The 22,950-nt window shown below is 44.7% G+C and overlaps 1 protein-coding gene across 1 annotated transcript; it reads right to left on the bottom strand.

Annotated features, from left to right (window-relative positions):
* Window positions 1-2,090: 2,090 nt before the first annotated feature.
* LRRC52 (leucine rich repeat containing 52) lies at window positions 2,091-20,826 on the bottom strand. The gene is made up of 2 exons (XM_047783094.1): window positions 20,205-20,826; window positions 2,091-2,416 (listed from the first exon to the last, which is right to left on the bottom strand). Exons 1-2 carry the CDS (start codon window positions 20,824-20,826, stop codon window positions 2,091-2,093), a joined length of 948 nt encoding a protein of 315 aa, XP_047639050.1.
* Between the last annotated feature and the right edge of the window lie 2,124 nt (window positions 20,827-22,950).

Below are 22,950 nucleotides of genomic sequence, written 5' to 3' on the forward strand. Positions count from 1 at the left end.
CACTTGTGGCATATGAAAGTTCTTGGGCTAGGGGTCAAATCACAGTTATGCCAGATCCGAGCCACATCTGCGACCTACACTGTAGCTTGTGGCAGCACTGGATCCTTGACCCACTGAGCAAGGCCAGGGATCAAACCCACATCTTCATGGACACTATGTCGGGTTTTTAATCTGCTGAGCCACATTGGGAACTCCTCTTCCCTTCTTCTAAGCAACTGCGGGAGCAGGACCACATGGGTGCATGTGGTCTGTTTAGCACTTTATCACAGACAGGAGGTCACAAGGCATAGGGCACAGGCCTTGGGATCAGGCAGCCTGGGCTTCAGTAATTGTTCTGCTCCTTACCATATGTGTGAGTTTGAGATGGTTACCTAGCCTCTCTGAGCAACAGAAAAAATGAAGCAACAATGACCACCTGACCTCGTTGTTGTGAGGATTAACCTGGCGAGAATGTGGCTGAAGCCAGGTCAGGTGCTGGGCACTTGGTAAGGCCTCAGTGAATGGTGGCCGCCTCTGCCTGCCTCACTCTTTCATTTTGCCCAAGGCGGACAGGATGAAACTTTGGTTAAGTGGCTAAGCATCTCTCAGAAAGGCAGCTCAATTTAAAGGAAAGGCAGTGACTGTTGTATAGCCCTAGTTATATCTAGTCACTTGTGATAGACCATGATGGAGAATGTGAGAAAAGGAATGTGTGTGTGTGTATAACACACACACACACACACACACACACACATATATATATATATATATATATATATAAAACTGGGCCACTTTGCTGTACAGTAGAAATTGACAGAACATTGTAAATCAACTAAAATACAAAAAAAAAAAAAAAAACTTAAAAAATTCCCCCGCCCTCAAATAAAGGAAAGGACATGGACTTTGGGAGGCTGTGCTCCTGACCATCTGGATGACCTTGGTCAGTCGTTTAACCTGTCTGGGCCTCAATTTTTCACTGTAACTAGCATCATTCTAAACTAGGATTGTTGTGATTATGAGGTGAAATGTGACCACAGCCCATAGGCGTATTCCATTCATGTTTGTGCAGGTCATGGTGTTTGTCTTGTATTTCTCTCCATTCAATTCATATTTTTTTATATAATGATTTTTATTTTTTTCCATTATAGCTGGTTTACAGTGTTCTGTCAATTTTCTACTGTACAGCATGGTGACCCAGTTACACATACATGTATACATTCTTTTTTCTCACATTATCATGCTCCATCATAAGTGACTAGAGAGAGTTCCCAGTGCTACACAGAAGGATCTCATTGCAAATCCATTCCAAAGGCAATAGTCTGCATCTATTAACCCCAAGCACCCCATCCATCCCACTCCCTCCCCCTCCCCCTTGGCAACCACAAGTCTATTCTCCAAGTCCATGATTTTCTTTTCTGTGGAAAGATTCATTTGTGCCGTCATTCACTTCATATTAATCCCGGCCCCCGCCTTCCTCCCAACTGCTGCTCTTCAAGGACAGATCTTAAATCCTGTATTTCTGGAGATCCTGTTGTGGCTCAGTGGAAACAAATATGACTAGTATCCTTGAGGACGCAGGTTTGATCCCTGGTCTCGCTCAGTGGGTTAAGGATCCAGTGTTGCCATGAGCTGTGGCATAGGTCATAAAAGTGACTTGGATCCTGCATTGCTATGGCTGTGGTGTAGGCAGGCATCTATAGGTCCAAATCAATCCCTAGCCTGGGAACCTCCATATGCTTTGGGTGCGGCCCTAAAAAGACAAAAAAAAAAAAAAAAATCTCGTATTTTTTGTATCCCTGCCCGCAACACTTAGTTTAGGACATAGTAGGTGCTCATCAAACACAAGTTGGCCCATTTTGGGGGTAGCTTTCCTCAGCATTTAGAGGCATCCCACAGCTTCTCTAGACTTTGATCTACACTATCCTTCTGAGCTTGAGGAATCATCCTTGGGCTGGCTGAATGGCAAAGGACCAACCTGTGAAATGGCTACCAAAAGTTTTATTTTACTAATAGGGCCTAATCTCTAGGACAGTATTGAGGAGTGGAAAGGGGAGGGCAAGAGTGAAGGCAGGGAACCTGGGAAAGGCCCATCAGTCAGCAGCCCCTGGCAACTAAATCAGCTGAGGGAACCCATCGTGGCCTGAGTCCACCGCTCTTTGGAAAATCCGCCTGCTGACTTCTACTCTCTGCCCGTGCTCGTCCTCAGCCTCGTCCTCGCTGGACTTGCGGCGGGCGTTCTGGTAGAGCACGGCGCACACGCCGGTCAGCCAGGCGGCCACGGTGCCCGCGGAGAAGATGCAGAAGCCGATGAGCAGCAGGAAGATGTAGTCTTGGCGATCCAGGTGTGTGATGCACATGTACCGGAGTGGGTTCCCCACCTGCGTGATGGGCCACCCTACCAACTCCGTGGGCTCCACACACGTGGCGTTTAGTTCATCTGTGGGGAAACACATAGCAGGCAGAGTGCTGAAACAGCAGAACTTCCAGGGTCCTGAGGCCAACGGGGACCTGGAGAGGCCGTCTGGACCCTCGAGACTCAGAGTGAGGTCTGCAAGCCAGCAGCTTCAGCATTGCCTGGACCCAGTTAGAAATGCAGAACCTCAGGCATCACCCCAAGGCCCCCTCAGTCAGAATCTGCATAGTAACAAGATCTCCAGGTGATCTCTAGGCAAACTGAGGTTTACAATGGTACCTGGACTGCTTTTTGCCCCAGGTTTAGCTTCATTCAGATCATCTCTTAAAAATGGGAAAGCTCTTCAAAGAATGAGAGACCTTAGCAAGAACTGGGAGGTTGGAAACTTAGGATCGCCATGGAGTGTTGCAACTCCACGGACCTCCATGATGCTCGTCTTCTCTGTCTCCCCTTCCTCTTCATGACCCCTGCACCTCGTCCCTTTCCTTTCTTCTGTGCCTAAGCCCAGCCAGGAACCTCTAAGGCCACCCAAGGCCATCACATACCACTTAGGAGGGACAAGATTCTCTGGAAACTACTGTGTTCTCTGCTCCCCCGACCCCTAGTTGCCCCATCCACCCCCAACTGGAAGAAATCAGGGGGGAGCTCACGGGAAAGAGACAGCCAATAGGGGAAGCAGTTCTGCTTCTCTGCACTGTTGTTGGCATCCTGGCTGATCACATGATCTTTAGTCCTTTTTAGCCACTGACTCAGCTGCCTGGATCCTTCTCTGAGCGCCTCCCCACACCAAGCACCATGGACCTCAGTATATGACAGAAAGCAAAGTGGGCTCTGGAGCCAGGCAGACTAGGGTTCAAATCCACTGTCACTTACTAGTTGTGTAAATTTCAGCAGGATCTTTGATTCTGTCTCTGGATCCCATCGCCTCATCTTACAAAGAATGTTACCTCTTCTCAGGGTAGTTGAGAGGATTTAAAGCTATTGTACACAGAAGTGTACACAATACCTGGTGCACAATAGTTGCACAGGCTACTCAAAGTTCTGTCATCAGCCCAGCATTTTTCTAGTCCCATATACTCCCCCATGCTGATGTGAAGGTACCTGTGTGTGCTATCCAGGTGACTATATCCAGCAGGCATTAGATAAATGAGCTTAAATTCAGGGTTGAGATCAGGGCTTGAGACAGCTATGAGCAAAATCATAATAGCAGCTAATATTTACTGAGTTATGTCTACATGCTACGTGATATACAAATGTTACCACATTTAATTTTTATAATAGTGTTGACACTCATTATTATCCTTGTTTTACACATAGGGAAACGGAGACTCAGGTTTCCTAACACAAAGGTTCTAGATCTCTGGCAGGGTCTAGGCAGGGGACGGGAGACAGAAAACCCAGACTGAGCTATCTGAGCTTGGGTTGCAGAAGTGGGAGACACAGAGAGGCTAGTGCAGGGGCAGGGTGGGGGGAAGTTCCCCTAGACTCCGGACTACATGAAGCCACTAATAACCTTGGTGACCAAGGAAGAAAGGGCAATCAGGTTTAGACTGGAGCTAGAAGCAGGAGGATTAGAGAGAGGAATGCAGAAGTGAGCTGATTGGGGAGAGGTGTCTGTGTGGCTGGAGAGGGCTGTCCAGGCTGAGCACTAAGTGCTCTCCAAGCTGGACACAATTCCCCGCACCCTGCTTCTGGGTCGGTGCACCTACAGTGATGTCATTTGTTGCTGTCAGGAAGATGGCCTGAAGTCTGTGATGCTGAAGAGGAGGTTGTCGCCATGGGAGGGGAGTCCAGCATGGGGGCTGCCCCAACTGCTGGCAAAGATCACAGGGGAAAGGAGAGGAAGAAGCCCCTTTCTAGAATGATGTGGGACCCGAGGGAGAGATCTCAAGTAGAAAGCAAGGGGTGGGGCCTTGAGCCTCCATCTCAGGTTGCTGTCAAGAGGAGGGAACGCAGTTACACAGCAAGACCTGTCTCTTGTCAGCCCGGTTGAAGGGCTTTGCCAGGAGGTCCAAGAAGGGGGCTAGTGAGCAGCAGGAGCTGTCCCTGCAATCTTTAGGAATTCTAGCAAGGGTGGGCTTGGTCCCTTGCAATCTGCCAGAGATTCCACATGGGACTAGGCAAAAAAGATGAATTTGAGAAAGGAAAATGTAGGACTCTGAGGATATGGAGCATGCCTTGGGGTGTCTAGAGAGGTTTTATCTCTATTTTTAAAAAGATTAGGCTTTCAAACTGGGACTTGGGCGGCAGAGATGAGACTAAACATTAAACGCATATTTCCCCATTTTGGAGCATTACCTTGAAAGGAGCAATTAGACAGTGATTTTAATGCATTGTTAGGCTGCTTTTAAGTGAGGGACGTGGGTGGCTCAGTGGGGAGGGTTTTTCTACTGCTGCATTCCCCCCTACCCTCTCCCCCTTCATTGCCTGTCACCGCCAAGGTGTGAGCTCTCCACCACATCTAGCCGATCTCTTTCTACCCATCCCCAGTTTCCCAGCCCTGGACCATTCCACACTCTCCTACTAGATTTCCCTTCTGCAAACTCAGCTCTTCCCGGGCACACTCTGGCTCCAAACCCTTCTCTGACTCCCCTGCGGGGCTCAGAATAACATCCAGACCACCTGGCCCGATATTCAGCGTCCTCAGCGTCTGCAGCCTCCTACATTTCCCACCTTACTTTTCATCCTCCCAATTGAACTACCTATTACTCCTTGATAACATCGCTCTCTTATTTGTAGCTAGCTTTGTTACACTGATCTTTCTTTCTTTTTTTTTTTAATTTTTTTTTTTTTGTCTTTTTTCCATTTCTTGGGCTGCTCCCGCGGCATATGGAGGTTTTCCAGGCTAGGGGTTGAATCAAAGCTGTAGCCGCCGGCCTACGCCAGAGCCACAGCAACTCGGGATCCGAGCCGCATCTGCAACCTACACCACAGCTCACGGCAACGCCGGATCCTTAGCCCACTAAGCAAGGGCAGGGATGGAACCCACAACCTCGTGGTTCCTAGTCGGATTCGTTAACCACTGAGCCACGACGGGAACTCCTACAATGATCTTTCTGCATCAGGTATCTCTTTCTCCAACTTTTGCCTGATCAAGTCCTTCCTGTCCTTCAAGATCTAGTGTAAATGCATCCACTGCCAGGAATCCTCCCCAACCATCTCATCCCCATGGCTCAGAGGATATGTGATGGTTCCCACTCCGTACTCATCTACAGCATTTCCTAGTATCATTCTTACTGCATCTATTACATTCTGCCTGGCTTGGTGGTTATTTGCAAGAAAAGGGGTGCCTCTTTTCTCTCCAGCTAGGCACTTGTAGTTCTTGAAGGCAAAACCCACATCTGATCATTATTGTTCTTATTAATAAAAGCTGTTGTTCATTGAATAATTACTTAATTTTTGAATATTTCAGGATTTTCTAGTAATTTTTTTTGCCATACCCATAGCATGAGGAAGTTTCCGGGCCAGAGATCGAACCCACACCACAGTGGTAACAACACTTGATTTTTAACCTGCTGCGCCACCAGGGAATTCCTAGGGAATGTTTTTATTCCTAAATTCTAGTTCAATCCTACTGTGGTCAGAGACACACTCTTTATGATTTCAATCTTTTGAAAATTACTGAGAATTTGCCTTACAGTTGGGCATAAAGTTAATTCTCGTAATTTTTGTAAATGTATTCTGTCTTTGTTGAGTACCTTGTTCTACATATGTCAGGGTGTGGTTTTATACAGATCTTCTATGTATTTATTGACATTTTATTTATATCTTTATTTGCTTATCTTTTTTGACTTTTTTTTGCTTTATTGACTTTTTCAAAAGTATTATTTCAATTATGAGCCTATTGTCTTTTAGTTATTGAAGTATGTTAAAGTCACCAGTTATGATTGTGCATTTGTCTGCTTCTCCATATAGTTCTGTCAAATTTTGCGTAAAGCAAAATTTGAAGCTATGTGATTAAATCCACACAGTTATAACTGTTACCTACCTGTTTCTGGTAGTTTTATCCTTTCCTTATTGATCAGTATCTCTCATTATCTCTAGTAAAGCTTCTTGCTGTAAAGTCCACTTTGATGACATTAATATGGCTGTGCCAAATTTATTTTGGTTAGTGTCCGAATTGCATGTTTTTCCCTATCTACATTTTTTTTTTTTTGTCTTTTTAAGGTCGCACCCATGGCATATGGAAGTTCCCAGGCTAGGGGTGGAAGCAGAGCTGTAGCTGCCAGCCTACACCACAGCCACAGCAACACAGTACCTGAGCTGCATCTGAGACCTATAACAGCCCATGGCAACGCTAGATCCTTAATCCACTGAGCAAGGCCAGGGATTGAACCCAAGTCCTCAGGGATACTAGTCGGGTTTGTTACCGCTGACCCAGGATGAGAACTACCCCCGTTCTTTACTTTTAATCGTTCTATGTTCCTCTAATTAAGGTATATTTTTGTCAGCGGGTTTTGCTCTTCATCCAATCTAGCAAACTTTGTATTTTAATGAGTCCATTAACATTTAACGTTAGGTTGATATATTTGGATTAACTATTTGTTTTCCATTTGTCCCACTTTTAAAATGACTCTATTCCTTTACTTTGTTCCCTCTATAATTTCATCTCCTTTTCTTTAACTTATTAGTTATGCATTCTTTCCCTGGCCTGGTATGATGACTTTAGAATTTATTGACCCATCTATTCGACCTGGGCTGTCTGATACGTGCTAAGCTTTACAAAATTAAACACTACTCTTGAGCACCCACTTGAGTAGTTTTAATCACTCTCATTCTACAGAATGAATAAATTGTTCAACAATTATTCCCTCTCTGTCTTTCTTGATCTTCTTGCCTCTGACAAAATGCTACGTGGTACTCTTGTGTGCATTGTGCACTGCACAATCCCAGGGCTTTCATTCACATTGCAAACAGGTGACTAAACCCCATTTTATCCCTTTCTCAGCTCCACTTCATGGATGCAGGGCTTTTGCCCCAGTTAAAGTGCCTGAGTACAATTACAGGTATCATTAATATTTAAATTCTTCCTGCGAATAGTTCCTAAGGAAACAAAAAACTACTCCTTTATTTAGTTCCTCATGTGCCACATTGCTCACAGGTGGAAAACCTGTGTGCCAAAATCACATGCATTGAGGAGTAAGAGTTTCTGGAGCCCAGAATCACACCTGTGAGTGCAGGATCCCAGCAAGCCTTCCTTCAGAAAACCAGGCTGAACCCAGTGCTTTTAAGAGGAATTGTTCATTTCTTTTAATTAAAAATTTTTTTCTTTGTTAAATAAGTGCAATTGATTTATAATGTTGTGCCAATTTCTGCTGTACAGAAGTCTTTCTTCTCTTGGTCTGCAGAAGTGACCACAGTTCTGGGGTCTGCTTGGCTCCCGAGGGGAGCAGGCTGCTCTGAGCCTGCTGGCCAGTGTGTGGTTGGAAGAGGTGGCCATGTGGTGGCCACGTAAAAGGAGAGTATGGAATGTGGACAATTCTTCCTCAGTTACATTTCAACTACCCCTCAGAGGACAAATACAACTTTTTTTTTTTTTTAATTTTGACGACCACAGCTGCAGCATATGAAAGTTCCCAGGCTAGGGGTTGCATCCAAACCTCAGCTGCCAGCCTCCACCACAGCCACAGCAACACCAGACCTGAGCCACTTCTGTGACCTATGCCACAGCTTATGGACAATGCCAGATCCTTAACCCCCTGAGCAAGTCTGGGGATTGAACCCATATCCTCAAGGCTACTATGTTGGATTCTTAACCTACTGAGCCACAACGGGAACGCCGGGCATTCTGTCGGCTTAAGCACTTTGTCATCGAGCTTCAACTTGGAGTCCAGAGAAAGGTCTAATTCCCCCCATTTCTCCTTATTAGGCCCTTGCCTGCCTGAACATCATTAGATGCTCAGTACTTTGTCTTTTTCTTAGTTTTTTTCTCCAGCTACATTATGTGTTTGTCAAGGAAGTGTATTTACCACCTATTCACTAGCCTGCCTCCACCCACTAGATGATGAACTTCATGAAGACATGGATTTTTTCCCCTGTTGTATCCCCAACACCTAGAATAGCCCTTAACATATCATAGAGCTCAAAGTATGTTTGTCAAATGCGTTAAATATTATTTGTTATTAATGCTCCCTGGGGTCAATGTCATTGACATTAATGCTCTGCAGGAGGGAAGGAAGCCCGGGGAGGCAGAAGACCATAGGTGGTCCAGCTACCCTCCTCTTGGCCAATACCAATCCCTGCTTACCTTGTGGGAGTTTGGGGTCGGGGGAGGGGATTCAGTGAGGTAAGGGGTGTGAACTCCTGGAGGAGGCAGGAACAGATGGTCTCCAGGGCCAAATGCGGGCTAAGTCTCCAGCTGTCCTCAGGGACTGCAGAGAAGGAAGTGAGGGTAGGGGCAGTTGGGGATGGGTGTGAGGATGCAAATACTGCAGGCGTGATGTCAAAAGGTCTTTACTCTTATTCCCCAGTTACTGTTTGAGAGCCCCTGTTTGTTCACCTTTGTATCCCTGGTGCCTGGCACAGAGAGGAGGCTGGATAAATATCTATTGAATATATACAGGAGAGTATTGAACACATACAGGAGAGAATGAGTGGATTCTCAGGCTGATCTCATACAGCAGTTCTTAAACTCTTGAGTTTTCGGCCTTGCTGTCTATGACCTGCTCCCAATTAGAGTTTGAAGGGATCGCTATTATATTATGCTGTACTGTGGGTGGCCAGAAGAGTGGGCTTCTGAGAGGGGAATGTAGATTGGACCATGTCACAGCCCAACACCACCAAAGCCAACTGGTCAGCAAAGCCCCTTCTTAAACGCTCACGCATGGTTCTCTGAGCATCTAGTCCTGGCATTGGGATCCACTTTTGTCTTACCTCAAGTTCCTTTTTTATATCACCCAGCTATCTTCCCCTGATAGCATGAGTCAGGGTCCAGCAAACTGCAATCATCCATCCTGCTGCCCGTTTTTGTAAATAAAGTTTTATTGAAACACAGCCATACCCGTTCATTTATGTCTTTTCTATGGCTGCTTTCATGCTACAAATCAGAGTGAGTAGTTGCCACAAAGACCCACAAAGCCTAAAATATGTGTTATCTGACCTTTTATAGAAGGGGTGTGCTGACTCCTGGTGTAAAGCATCCTTGGCTTAGAATGATCTGGGCTTGGGCAGTACAGTTCTTATCTGATATAATTTTTTTTCCTTGGATAAAGAGTTCGTGTTTTGGTAAAGGTTAAACCTCAGTCATAGATTCTTGGAACATTATAGGAACGACCTTGAAATCCAGCAAATTCAACCTGCTTATCCCTGTGCTTTAAGGGTGCTTTAGGCTACAGGACTGGTTTTTTCCTTTTATTTTTCTGCTAGGCCAGGGATCTGAACCCACACCACAGCAGTGACAATACTGGATCCTTAACCTGCTGAGCCACCAGGTAAGTCCTGCAGGACTTTTTTTTTTGTTTTTTTGTTTGTTTGTTTTAATAAGCGGTTGTTTATAGGCAAGATTTAGAGGTGGAAAGCTCCCCCCTACACACACACCCTTTCCCTCACAATACTCCTCATGTGCTTGTCAGTACCCAGGATTCTGTCAGCAGAAGATAGAACTTTTCATTCCAATGATAAAATAAGGTTTAAAGTGTAAAGTCCTCAGAAAAAATAAAGCCAATGACTTAAGCCTTATCCTTAGGAACCCCTGCTCCTGCTTTTCCTGAGAGGGTTTTGGAGAGGAGCCAACTGGATCACTGGCCTGGGGGATGGTATCAGGCAGTTCTCAGAAACTAAGGGCAAAATGAAGCTTGCCCTCAGCTCGGCCTAGAGTTGGACCTGCTGAAGTTGGACCCATCTTCTCAGAAAAACCCAGATAGCAGACAGTGAAGTGCCATCTGCGAATCACAGATCATGTCATTTCTTGGCTCAGAACCCTTTTCTGACTTCCTAGCACATTGAGAATAAAATCAAACGCCTCTCCATGACCTGTAAGTCCTATATGATCTGGTCTCTCATTTTTTTTTTACCTCATTTCTTACTTTGGCTTCACCATGCTTCCGCTTTCGCCTTCCACTATATTGAGCTCATTCTACCCCGGGGCCTTGGCATGTGCTCTTCTGCCCACATCACGTTTCCACTGTTTCCCCTCACTATTCAGTTCTATGTTTTTCTTGCTTGCTCCTTCAGTATGTTGGCACTCCCCAGAGCTTCTATTCTGACCTTGTTACCCGCTCCTTCTAAATACTTTCCCTGGCTGATCTCATCCTTTGCGTGGTTCTGATGATTACCAGTGAGCTGATGATGTCCAAACACATATTTTATTCTCTATTCTGAATTTCAGGTCAGAACATCCAAATACCTCCTGGCTCACAAAGACCTCCCACTCAACACGTTCAAATGGGATTTGGCTTCTCCCCTAACCTCCTCACAGCCCCTCCTCTCAGTGAACCCCTCCTCTCAGTTGTCCAAGCCAAAGCCTTGGAGTTATACTTGATTTTTCCCTTTTCTTTATTTTCCACATCTCATTGAATTTTAATTCACTCAATAAATATTTATTGAGCATTTTCTCTGTGTCTGAATCTTTCTGAAGATTCTGACCTGTTCTTTGCTCTAATAGACCTTCCTGTCTATTAGGGAAGACAGATGTTAAATTAATACAAGTAGATTAATTACTTAGAGTTGTGCTAGGAGTCACAAAGGGAGCTTGGGGAACTATGAGAGGGTCTAGTTCAGTGCCAAGTCCTATTGCTTCCATCTTCTAAACAGTTCCTTCTGACCTGTCTGTACCTCTCCATCCACACTGCTGCCATAAGCTGCCATGCTTTCTTGCCTGAATGCCTGCAAGAGCCTCTAAGCCCTGCATCCCTCTTGCTTGCCTTCTAAAACTTCTCAGGATATATTGCATGTTCCCTACGAAGTCATTCAAAAGACCTTCACGGCTGGACCCCTTTCTCTTCTTCCAGATGCATCCATGCTTTGCTAGATCACTTTTAGGTTGAGGAATTTTCCATCTCTAGAGATGGGGAAACCGGGTTTGGCTGCTTTGACCAGCCTTGCTCTGCCTCCTTTCAGAGGCCTGAGTGATTAGAGGGTAACCATGCATAGAGGTCTGGCATTTCTGAGCTTGAGGGAAATTTGGATCACCCAACCTCAGACACCCCAAGTTGGCTGAGTTAGAGAGTGTGTGAGAATCACCCAAGATCCTTTCCAGGCTTGTCACCCCCATCCCTTCTGAAATTTTTTGGATGGCTTAGGGATCACTGACCCAGTCACACCCTCTCAGCCCCCTCATTGCCCTCATGAGACTGCTTCTCTGGCTCGCAGCAGAAAGGAGCCACAAAGCCAGGGTGGTTATGACAAGGTAGGAGAGATGCTAACAGAGCAGTTGACAGCTTTGGAAAGGTCTGCTCTCCAGCTGTTGCCTTTTTTGGCATCTGGTCTTTATTGCAATTTCCCTGATGGAGGAGATGGGTTAGAATTAATAGTGGAAGAGTGTGAGGACCTGAATTCATTCTGGAAATCTAAGTTTTGGCACAGTTGTAGATGACTTTGTACTTGGTGGGTTGAAATGGGGCCATTATCCTATTACAGCAGCCTTGAATACAGGATGAAATAGCCTCAGAATGAAACTAAGATGTTCTCTGCTCAAAATGCCCTCAAAATGACTTGGACCTGAAACAGCACATGACCCAGCCCATCTGCTCCCTGCAAATGCCCCTGAGAGGCTTTGTCCCCCAGTCTTGGTGGTACTCCTGCCCAGACTCCTCTTTTTAATTGGTGGGCCCCAGCATTGGGCTTGTCAAGCAGGACTGCTTAAGGACTATAATTTAAGGGCTGACACAGAGGGACCCACTGTCCTGAAAATATCCCCATGTTTAGGCTAGTAGCCTGTCACTTTCTGAATTCTCACTGTTGCTGGTTGTTCCCTGTTGCATTGCAAATGCCCCTTGAATGAGACATATCAAAATATTATTAGCCACTAAATTCTCAATGCAAATCATTCACCCATTGTAACAGCCACTGTAGATCTAGAACCCAGACCTTTGTCACAGGGTTTCTCAAAATGTGGCTTAAGAAGCACCTGTCCCCACAGCTCACTGAGTCATCATCTCTGGCTTATTGTGCTCACTAGCGTTTGAGAACCACTGGTTGAGTAGGCCAGGTCTGGGAGGATGTCCAGGGCACTGAGTCCCTGGGGGTGCAGGCATTGTTCTAGTCCAGGTGAGGGTGCTTAAGATAAGTTGGGAAAAAGTGCAGGAGTTAAGAGGTTATATGTCCTAATTGTGTGACCACAGCCCTCACATCCAGGGACACCTGTACCTCGGCACTGACCCATCGTGTACTTGCTCATCTGGGACTCTGCCTGCTGACCACTGCTCTCCTCTTTCTTCATCTAAGTACATCTTGTCTTTTTTTTTTCTTTTTTTTGGTCCATTTTTGCATTTTCTAGGGCTATACCTGTGGCATATGGAGGTTCCTAGGCTAGGGGTCCAATCAGAGCTGTAACCTCTGGCCTACACCACAGCCACAACACCAGATCTGAGCCGCATCTGCAACCTACACCATAGCTCACAGCAATACCAGATCCTTAACCCACTGAGCAAGGCTAGGGATTGAACCCGCAACCTCATGGTTCCTAGTCGGATTCATTAACCACTGAGCCACGACGGGAACTCCTTGTCTTTCTATTTAGGTCCATAGACTGCCAAATGGAAGGGGCCTTACAGAGTATCTAATCCTATTCCCTTATTTCAGAGACAAATAAGACTCAGAGAAGAAGTGACTTGTCCCTAATCACACATTGGCATTCTTGGAACCAAACTTCCTGGCTTTCAGCTGCATTTTCTCTCTCCTGTATCCTAGATTGTCTTACATAAAGCAGGAATTATAACTTTTTTCCCTGTGATAAAGCACCCCGGCATGATAATACGATGTCGTATACATAATCAACATAACAATAAATGTTTCAGGAGTTCCCAAGGTGGCTCAGCAGAAACGAATCTGACTAGTATCCATGAGGACGTGGGTTCAATCCCTGGCCTTGATCCTTGGGTTAAGGCTCCAGCGTCACTGTGAGCTGTAGTGTAGGTCACAGACATGGCTCGGATCTGGCATTAGTGTGGCTGTGGCATAGGACAACAAATACAGCTCCAATTTGACCCCTATCCTGGGAACTTCCATATGCCACAGGTGCAGCCCTTAAAAGACAAAAAAACCAAAAAACCAAAAAAACAACAACCCCCAAAAACAAAAACAAAAACAAAACAATAAATGTTGCAGAGTTCAATGGCCTCTGATGTGCCAGATAGTAAGGAAATATCATGGCATGGGAGAAAACATTGAACTTGGATGTCAGAAGGTCTCCATGCTGGTCTGGCCACTTATCTGTGAGGAGGCTAGATTATAAAGTTCCAGCCTAAGCATCCGATATTAAAAGGCTTTTTAGTTGTGGGCCCCAGCCAATATGGTGGCCTCTAGCCATACATATGGCTATTTAAAAAATTGAAATGACATAAAATTACAAATTTAGTCCCTCAGTTATACTAGCCTAATTTCTAGAGCTCAATAGCCACATGTGGCTAGTGGGTACTTATTGGTCTTCAGAGATTTAGATAATTTCTACAGCTACAGAAATTTTGCTGGAGAGCATAGGACCAGATTGTGAGGGTGAAGGGGAGGTAGGAAACCAGGGTGGTTATGTCCAGGAGCTTAGAGCTGCATGAGTTTTTGAGAGCATTCTCAGATGGCACCTGACCCCGTCCTATTAGGGAGCTCTATCCTGGGAAGAGGTGAATCTCCATGCTCACCTTCAAATAGCATTAATGGCTGGAAAATTCCAGTTCCAGCCAGGAATTAGTCCTCTTATTTGCTGACCTGTGTCAAAAAGGAAATGAAATCTGTGGATCTGTTTTAACTCCATATTGATCAGAGCATCCAGGCAACTAACACATTTCGGCCCACCTCCATTTCCGCTCTGATTTTTGTGTTTGGAAAATGAATACACCAGCTCTTTGAGGACTAGGCAATTTTCAGTGCATCTGATGAGTAATATCTTTGGAGGGTTTCCTTTGGTGAAGACTTTTGATAATAGCACCAAAAATCCTGTTTTGGTATTCCTATTTGCTGGAGCCGTGTGAGGAAATAAGATGACTAAGAGACAGCCTCCCCTACAGCCCCTCTGTGGGGGATGAATTTGGCCAAGGTCTGACATAGTACTGCTGTCATATCTTTTGTTTAAAGACCTCTCCACTTTTTTACTGGGCCTTGGCTTCCTTCAAGGTTCCCTACCATTGCAGCATTAATCTTAGCTAATTGTATTTCCCAAAAATTGATTCTTCCCTCTGATCTGAAAGCCGATAAAAGCATAAGGGCATTTGTGTTATTCGGTCCAGGAACTTATGTAAATATTCAGTGTCCTCTTTAAGACTGGGGCACTTTTGGGGACTCAGAAGGGTGAATCTCCAATGGGTAACTTTAGCCCAATAGTAGGCAGGGGATGGGGAGGTCCTGGGGCAAAATTACTGCTCAGGACTCTTCAGATGACAAAATTACTATGTAGGTGACTTCTTTCTCCCAAGGCCAGGTCTGCCCCATTGTTGAATGGACCTCCTTACCCCAGTCCCTTGAAAAATTCTGCAGGTCCACAACTGTTTCTGGAAGTGGGGCTCCTGTCTCTCTCTCTCCTTTAATTTTTATACCTGCAGCATATGAAAGTTCCCAGGCCAGGGACTTAATCTGAGCCACAGCTGCAACCTGAGCCACTGCAGATGGATTCTTAATCCACTGTATCACAGCAGGAACTCCATGGGGCTTCTCTTTAAGATAGAACTTCAGTTCCAGATTCAGGTGATTTAGGAAGAACCACCTTGCTGCTGCTGGCCCAGCCCTGAGTCTCATAGCCCTGGCTGAGACCAAGCCTTGATTTGGGCTTCTGATTTTGTTCCCCAGAGTCTGAACTACTGTATTCATAACTTAGCCATAACCAGCTCCCTCTGGAATTCCCTCTGTTCCATTTTCTCAGGGATTGGAGTCCTGGGACCTGCTGCTCACCTTTGCATCTCCTATCTATATCCCCACCTGCTTCTATATAGTCATGTTTCCTGGACAGGGTACACTGTCCTCCAATACCACGGAGGCTTCCTGAAGTCCACTGCTTGTCCCAGGGACCACCTGACTGATGTCTGCTACTCTCTTAGTATCCTGTGTCTTTTCTCCATCTTCCAACCATTGGTTTATTGAATGTTTAGGCTGTGTCAGGCTTAATGCTAATAGCAGTTCACAAATGTTCTCAGTTCATTCTTATAACAGCTCTAGACAGGTTGGTTCTATAATCGTACCTGTCTGAAAGATGAAGAAAAATGTGGAGAGGTTAGGTAAACTGTCTGTTGTCCTATAGATACTAAGTGGCAGGGCTAGGGTTATAATCCAGATCTGTTTCATTCCAGAACCTGAGCTCTTAACACTGTGCTCTCCAGACTGCACAGTGGCCGTCCTTCATCATTTGCAGCCAAGAAAGGCTGTCCTAAGTGCTTGCTGCACCCCAATAGACATATGCTCATCTCTTTTGCCCTGCTCTGTCCAGTGGGGTTAGTTGTGTTGTGCCTAAATGGACCATGGGACACATATGGTGTAGATGATCCACAGTCATATGAGTCTCCATACATATCCCCCAGCTCTTTGGCTAGTTACCTCCATGAGCACTTGTTTGGCACATAATAGGCACTCGATAAATATACAACTGTATGAATGGATGAACTGAGTGATAGCATAGAAGTCCCTTACTTCACTGCCTTGCTTTTTAAGAGGTCTCTATACTGGAATTCTGCTCTCATTCTGACCTCGATACTTCACCGCAGGCCAAATCTCCCAATACTAAGGTTCAGTATCTCCCTGGGTCTAAAAGGAAACCTATCTTTAAGTTGGGTTTTCCTTTCTAAACAAGCAGGTTCTTCAGCTTATTTCATAGAAATTCTTCTCTATCCTGAAATTGGGGTATAAGGGGAAGCGATGTGTAGACTGCATTCTAGAACATGCCAAAGATTACCATTTTGATAGAACATGAGCTAAAGGTTGACAGTTCAACCGGACTGTTTGTAAATGGCAAAGATATTTCCACCTAACAGAGACATGAATCATCATATGAGAGTCATGTGAAACAAATATCTTCCATTATGTTGAGTTCTGGCTAAAGGGCAAGAGAAGTATCTGATGAATTTTATTGCGTGTGTGTGTGTCAGTGTCTGTTCATATGCTAGTGCATATCCGTATATTTACATGTGAATGTGCGCCATGTGTATGTATTACATATGGGTAAGTGTGAGTGTGAGTGTATTACATGAATGAGTGTGTACGTAAGTATGTATATATGTATATGGCATGTTTGTGTGGATATAGCCTTGTGTTTGTCTATGTACATGCATGTACATGTGTTTGCATGTGTGTTTATGTGTATGTTTGCATGTGTGTGGGGGAGGAGGGAGAACCAGACTGAATAAGATGAAAAGGTGAGAAAACACTGAAGTTAGGTTTATTCTTTTAGAGTTTGGGTAGATTGGGGTGAAACCCTGGTTTGTAAGGGAAGGACGGGCATATTATAATGAGTTTAAGATGGCTTGGATTTATTACTCAATGGAAATGATTTTGTGTGAGTTCCAAGTATAGCCAGATAGGAAATAAAGCTGAAATTTAGATGCTGTGACCATATGTTTATAACATGAGTTATATTTATAACTAAAGTGCCTTATTGGATCGCAGTTATTGTGTAATTTGAGAATTTAAGAGTTAGTAATCACATGAAAAAGATCTGAATTTGAAATCATTTTCTTGCCATTTAGTAGCTGTGTGGTTTGCGGTGAATCAGTCTATTTTATCAGTCACAGGATGGGGTTAAAAATACCCATCCTAGCCTCTTCCACAATCCTAGGCACAAAATTTAAGGGTTGGTGTGACATTCAAAGTAAAGAAAATGAGACAGCGTGTGTAAAAATACTTCAGCAGCTGCAAAGCTCAATACAAAGATAAATTGGTCTATGTCTGGTCTAGGGCTCACTGATGATTTTAAGAGATTATAATAGTGAACTTGAGCAGTGAGACCATATTGCTGCATGAAGTAGCCTGTGGAGCTTCCTCTGGGCCAACAAATAGCAGAGGGAGATGAGCAGATAAGCAAGTGTGTGTGTGTCAGGGTTGGGGGGCATCCCATTGGCTAGTGGAGGAAAGTTCTGTCTGCCTCAGAAAACAGATTCTTCATTCATGAGGAGCTTATGAGCTTGACAAGATGGATACCCACTTCTGAGGTTTTTGAAAACAGGTAGTAAAACAGACATGGCTTATAATATGACTCAATCCTAGATGGAATTGAGTCAAGGAGTCCAAATCAGTCAGCCTGAAAATTCTGAGAAGATACAACTTTATAAGCACAATTCTGATTAAGGCAGATTTGATGGGAGGTAAAGTGGTAGGATTAGGGACTGGGGAAGAAGCCACACTACTTGACACTTGTCATCTAGGTAGGGGTCCTCTGGGCAGATTGGTGGTTTCTGCTCAAGGAAGATGAGTATGTATAGTGGGAAGGGGAAAGATAAAGTGATGCTTTTTCACAGGCTAGTTACATGAACATGACGGGGAGAATCCCATTTGGGAACCACATTTAATGCATGAGAATGATTAACACTGACCCTCTTTAGAAAGCTTTCTAGAAACACTATAATGCACCAGTCATTGAGAAAAGTAGAAGACATCACTGGAAAGGCAAGGCAAGCCATCCCAAAAACTGCTCCTGTATTCCTTTATGATTAGTACTGTTAGGAAAATGGTCTTAGCGTTCCCATTATGGCTCGGCAGTAATGAACCCGACTAGTAACCATGAGGATGCAGGTTTGATCCCCTGGTCTTGCCCAGAGGGTTAAGGATCTGGGGTTGCTGTGAGCAGTGGTGTAGGTTGCTGACACGGCTCGGATCTGGTGTTGCTGTGGCTGAGACATAGGCCACAGCTATAGCTCAGATTTGACCCCTAGCCTGGGAACTTCCATATGCCATGGGTGCAGCCCTAAAAAGAAAAAAAAAGAAAATGGTCTTTTGGAAGACAAACTTATGGTTACCAAAGGGGAAAGGAGTGGAGTGGGATAAATTAGGAGTTTGGGATTAACTGATACGCTCCACTGCATATAAAATAGGTAAACAAAAAGGACTTACTGTATAACACAGGGAACTATATTCTGTACTGAAAAAGAATTCTTTTTCAGTTTTAGTCCATTACAGGTTATTATAATATAATATAATAATATATAATATATAATATAATAACCTGTAATGGAATAGAATCTTAAAAAGAGTGTCTACATATCTGAATCACTTTGCTGTACACCTGAAACTAACATAGCATTGTAAATCAACCATTCTTCAATAAAAAAGAAGATGGTCTGACAAAGCATGCTCCTTCTGATTTATTCTAATTCAAGTTGAAGTGCCTGGCAGCAAGGCCAGGTGCCCAGGACACGAAATTTAAGCAAACACTTACTCTCAGCACTGCCTTCAATTTTGCTTCCTAGAAGCCTCACTGGCTTTACCATAGTCCAGCCCCTGCCTCAAAAACATTTTAAGACATTCCCATTGGAAAGCTAGGAGGGCACATTTTTCTTGCTGTCACCACCCAGGTTCCTCTCCCTCAGTGCCCCTGAAAGTCTCTCATTTTGGTCAGGAATCCTACTAGAATATCGCCGTACAGGCAATATTTCATGGTGAAAACTTCAGTCAAACTTTTGTGCAGCTGGTGTATGCAAATATTGTCAAAAACACTCAGGAAAGGCCCTAAAGTCATGGCTCCGATAGGGTTTAATTACGTCAGTGGCTCCAGGCTTTCTGGGGGGGGTTATGTCACATTTCTCTGAAGCTCTGACTTCCCCAGCAGAAAGTGATGCTGCTGGAGTGGGGGAGTTGAAGGATGAGGATGAGACAGTACAGTCTCTGAAAAGAAGAGGGGGTGAGGCACCCAAGTGGCCCGGGGACCATGGCAGGGGGTGGGGATGGTGGATAGGGTGGCAGCAAGTAGCTTGGAAATTTACCAGGTAAGATTTGAATCTGCCTGTGAGATGGGACTCTCCCTGCTTGACACATTCTCCATTCATTCATACCATTCTCACCTTGTGAGGTTAGCATATGAAGACAAAGGAAAAATCAAAAGCCTTCTCCTCTCCTCCCTCTCCCATTCATACCCAGAGAGCTCAGATGCCCCTGCTCTGTCTCTATTGAAATTTTCCTTCTCTATATCATACTAGGGGATTTTCTACTGGCTATGAATGACTGAATTACTTTTAGACCCTGCTGAAATTCATTCACTGAATTAAACAGATTAAAATAATTTACCAATGGAATACAGTGTCCCTGTATTTGTCACTTTGCAGTAACATTGCTTTATCATTTCCACACATCATTTTATGTTGCCATGGCAACTCTGTATGTTTGGTAATACTATTGTCCCCACTTTATGGATCAGGAAACTGAGGCTCAGAGAAATTGTGACTTCCTCAAGGGCAGCCACTTAGTAAGTGCTGAGCATGGGGGTAGAACTCAGCTCTTTGGATGGCTATTCTGGAACTTTTCCTACTGATCCTTATTGCCTCTCCAGTCAGCTCACAGATGGATCCTGGAGAGCAATAAGAATGCTTTCTTCAAATCTGGGTGCCCCCTCCAAAAAAGAAAAGAATGCTTTCAATCAGCTTTCCCCAGCTTTTCCTCCCATACTGACCATCTTTTAGCTTCACCTTTTCTGGAACCAATTCCTCTTATGCCGTCACATCCTCATCCCCATACCCAATTAAGTCCTCACCTGGATGGTTCAGATGGGACACTATTAAGTAGATGGTGAAGTCCAGGAAAGAGCAGTTGCATTTCCAAGGGTTTCCACTCAGATACAGGGTCTGGAGTGTTATGAGGTTTTGGAAAGCAGCATGGTCCAAGGTCTGCAAGCCGGTATTTCTGAGGTCCAGGTATCTCAACGAGCTGGTGTTGGCAAAAGTGTACTTATTAAGTGATAACAGATGAGGGTTGTTGGAGATATTCAGCTGCACCAGGTTGCTGAGCACGGAGAAACTGTATGGGGAGATCAAGGTTAGATTGTTGAAGCTGAGATCAAGGTAGATGAGTCTGAAGACCCCGACGAAGGTATAATCCATCACCTCCTGAATCAGGTTATTCCGACAGTCCAAATAAACAAGGTCACTGAGGAGTCCTAGATTCATCGCTGGCAAAAAACGGATGCTGTTATTATTCAGGTACAGCCTCCGGGTGTTCAGGGGTATGTCAGAGGGGTATTCAGTTAACTGTAGCCCTGTGCAGATCACTTCCTGGGCTTGACACTGGCAATTATTTGGACACTTTGAGCCTGATACCAGTCCCATTCCAAAGGAAAAGAGTAACCACCCGGGCCCAGGGCCTGAAGTAAGGGACATAGTAAGAAGCCGCAACTACCCTCCTTCCACTTTCCTGCTGGGCGGGGCGGGCATTGTCCCTCTGATCAGAGGGCTGATGAAGGGCGGGGCGGGGCGGGGGAGGGGCGCTGGAAAGAACCGTAACACTTCAGCTTTGTGCAAAGCAATTTTCCATTACAGGAGAACCGAACAGAAGTTGAAACGCGAGGCCCAGTGCCCCGCCACCCGGCTTGGTGGCTCTGCTCACTCCCAGACTGCCGCTGGAAGACTGCCAGCTTGGCGGCTTTAAAAGGTCTCACCCTTTCCCTGCGTTTGCAAGTCAAGGGGAGCCAGGGGAGAGCCACATGACAGTGAGGTTGCCAGTTGACACCTTTGTGATGTCAGCAGCCTCTGGAGACTGCCTGGCGGAGGGAGGGAGAAGTCCTGACACTTCTGGGTGGTATGGGGGTGTTTTGTGTAACTCGGTAAGCCAGCTGTCCTTGGGGGAGTTGGGGCCTGCAGCGTGGGGCTGGGGGCACAGCATGAGCTCCCTGTGTGTGTGTGTGTGTGTGTGTGTGTGTGTGTGAGCTCCCAAAGGAGGTGCAGTGGATTAGGTTAGATTGGACCTCCTAATTCTAATATGCAGGTCCTAGAGGGATCATGGAAATCTCCAGTTCCACTGCTTTTTTTTTTTTTTTTTTAAACACTGATTTGAAAAGTAACCTGTTGGAAGTCAGTTCTCAGTGTGGGGCTCTTCCTTGGGTATTGCATTTGGATAGGTGCCATTTTTTTGGTGTTTTCTGGAGAAGATGGGAAAGAGATGGGAGCTCCTTTAGAAAGCAGGCAGAGGAGATGCCCTGATACTCTTAAGATTGTATTTCCAGTTTGCAAACAACCTGGTCTGCATCCGGAATATACTAGTATTTAAAAACCTTTTGAACCAGTAATAATAAGATACTCCCCCTGAAACAAAACCCAAATGTATAAAAAGAAAATCTGCAATGATATGAACTATGTGTTACCATTTATATCCTAGTACTTTAAAAACAGTGAGTACCTCACTAGTGTTTCTAGTTTGAGTTTATATCATTAGCTACTTGAGGGATGATGGGAAGGGTCGGAGGGAAGGATGGAAATTCTGAAAGCTTAAGAGTTAGGCTGTATCATTCACTCTACGGGCGAAGGCACAGGGGACAAAAAGCAAAAGCCTGTCAGGAATTACAATTTATATTTTGGGGAAAATAGGATGTCATGCTTTAAAACATTCACATAGAACATAGCTTGAATATTCACAGAGTCATGAAATCTATATTTAGCTTAGCACAGTGCCTGGCACCTAGTATGTAATAAATATTTATTGAATGAATGATGCGTGAATGTCTCTAATGGTTTGCTTCCTTTCTTGTGTCTCTGCCAAGAGAGAAATTAATAAACTCAAGTGGATTTGTGGCTGGTTAGCTAATGCTTGATTATGTTTACTTACTCAGCACTCCCTGGGTGACTGGCCGTGAATTAAGATGATGACTTTGGAGTGTTTACCAAATTGAAAGTGACCTTATTTAAGTAGAAATTTAAAACACTTAAGATAATGACCCAAATGATAATTGTACTAATTGAAGCAGGATTTTATTGATAGAGGCGTCACCCTCTCCTTATAATTAAAAATAGTAAATTCTCGGCGAGATCTTATGTGATTGCCCAGGACAGGAATTTGGTACATGAAGCCTATGGAGAAGAATTAATTTCCAAAGTGACTATTTCTTCTGGGGGCAGGGTGGAGTGTGGTAGGGATGCTTTATTCAGACAAAGCTGTGTGGGTTGTATTTCCTTTGGAGGAGAGAGGATGGCTGACTTGTGGAGTGGTTTGACTGGCCTTTCACCTTCTCTTCCTTGTCCCTCTCTCTCTTGGACTCTTTCTCTCCTTGGGGAACCAGTGCCAGCCCCTCAGGTAGACTAACTTTCTCAAGACAGTAGCCTCAGGCTCAGGTTTACCTTCTTGGCCATCTGATTATAGTTGCTCTCACTTAGAAAAGCCTTAGACGAATAAAGTACACTAAAGCTTATTGACTGAAACATATGGCCTCTCTCTCTGGATTAGTACCTTTTTTTTTTTTTTTTAAAATGCTTTTTAGGGCCACACCAGTGGCATATGGAAGTTCCCAGGAT

The sequence above is a fragment of the Phacochoerus africanus genome, chromosome 6 (genome assembly GCF_016906955.1).
Source record: "Phacochoerus africanus isolate WHEZ1 chromosome 6, ROS_Pafr_v1, whole genome shotgun sequence".
Classification (NCBI taxonomy): domain Eukaryota; kingdom Metazoa; phylum Chordata; class Mammalia; order Artiodactyla; family Suidae; genus Phacochoerus; species Phacochoerus africanus.

What these genes read in the sequence shown, in the direction of transcription:
- LRRC52 (XM_047783094.1), bottom strand. Translation starts at nt 20,826, where the DNA reads ATGTCCCTTACTTCAGGCCCTGGGCCCGGGTGGTTACTCTTTTCCTTT. An exon ending in GTCCCATCTGAACCATCCAG is followed by an intron (nt 2,417 to 20,204) that starts GTGAGGACTTAA and finishes GTTTCCCCACAG; the next exon opens with ATGAACTAAACGCCACGTGT.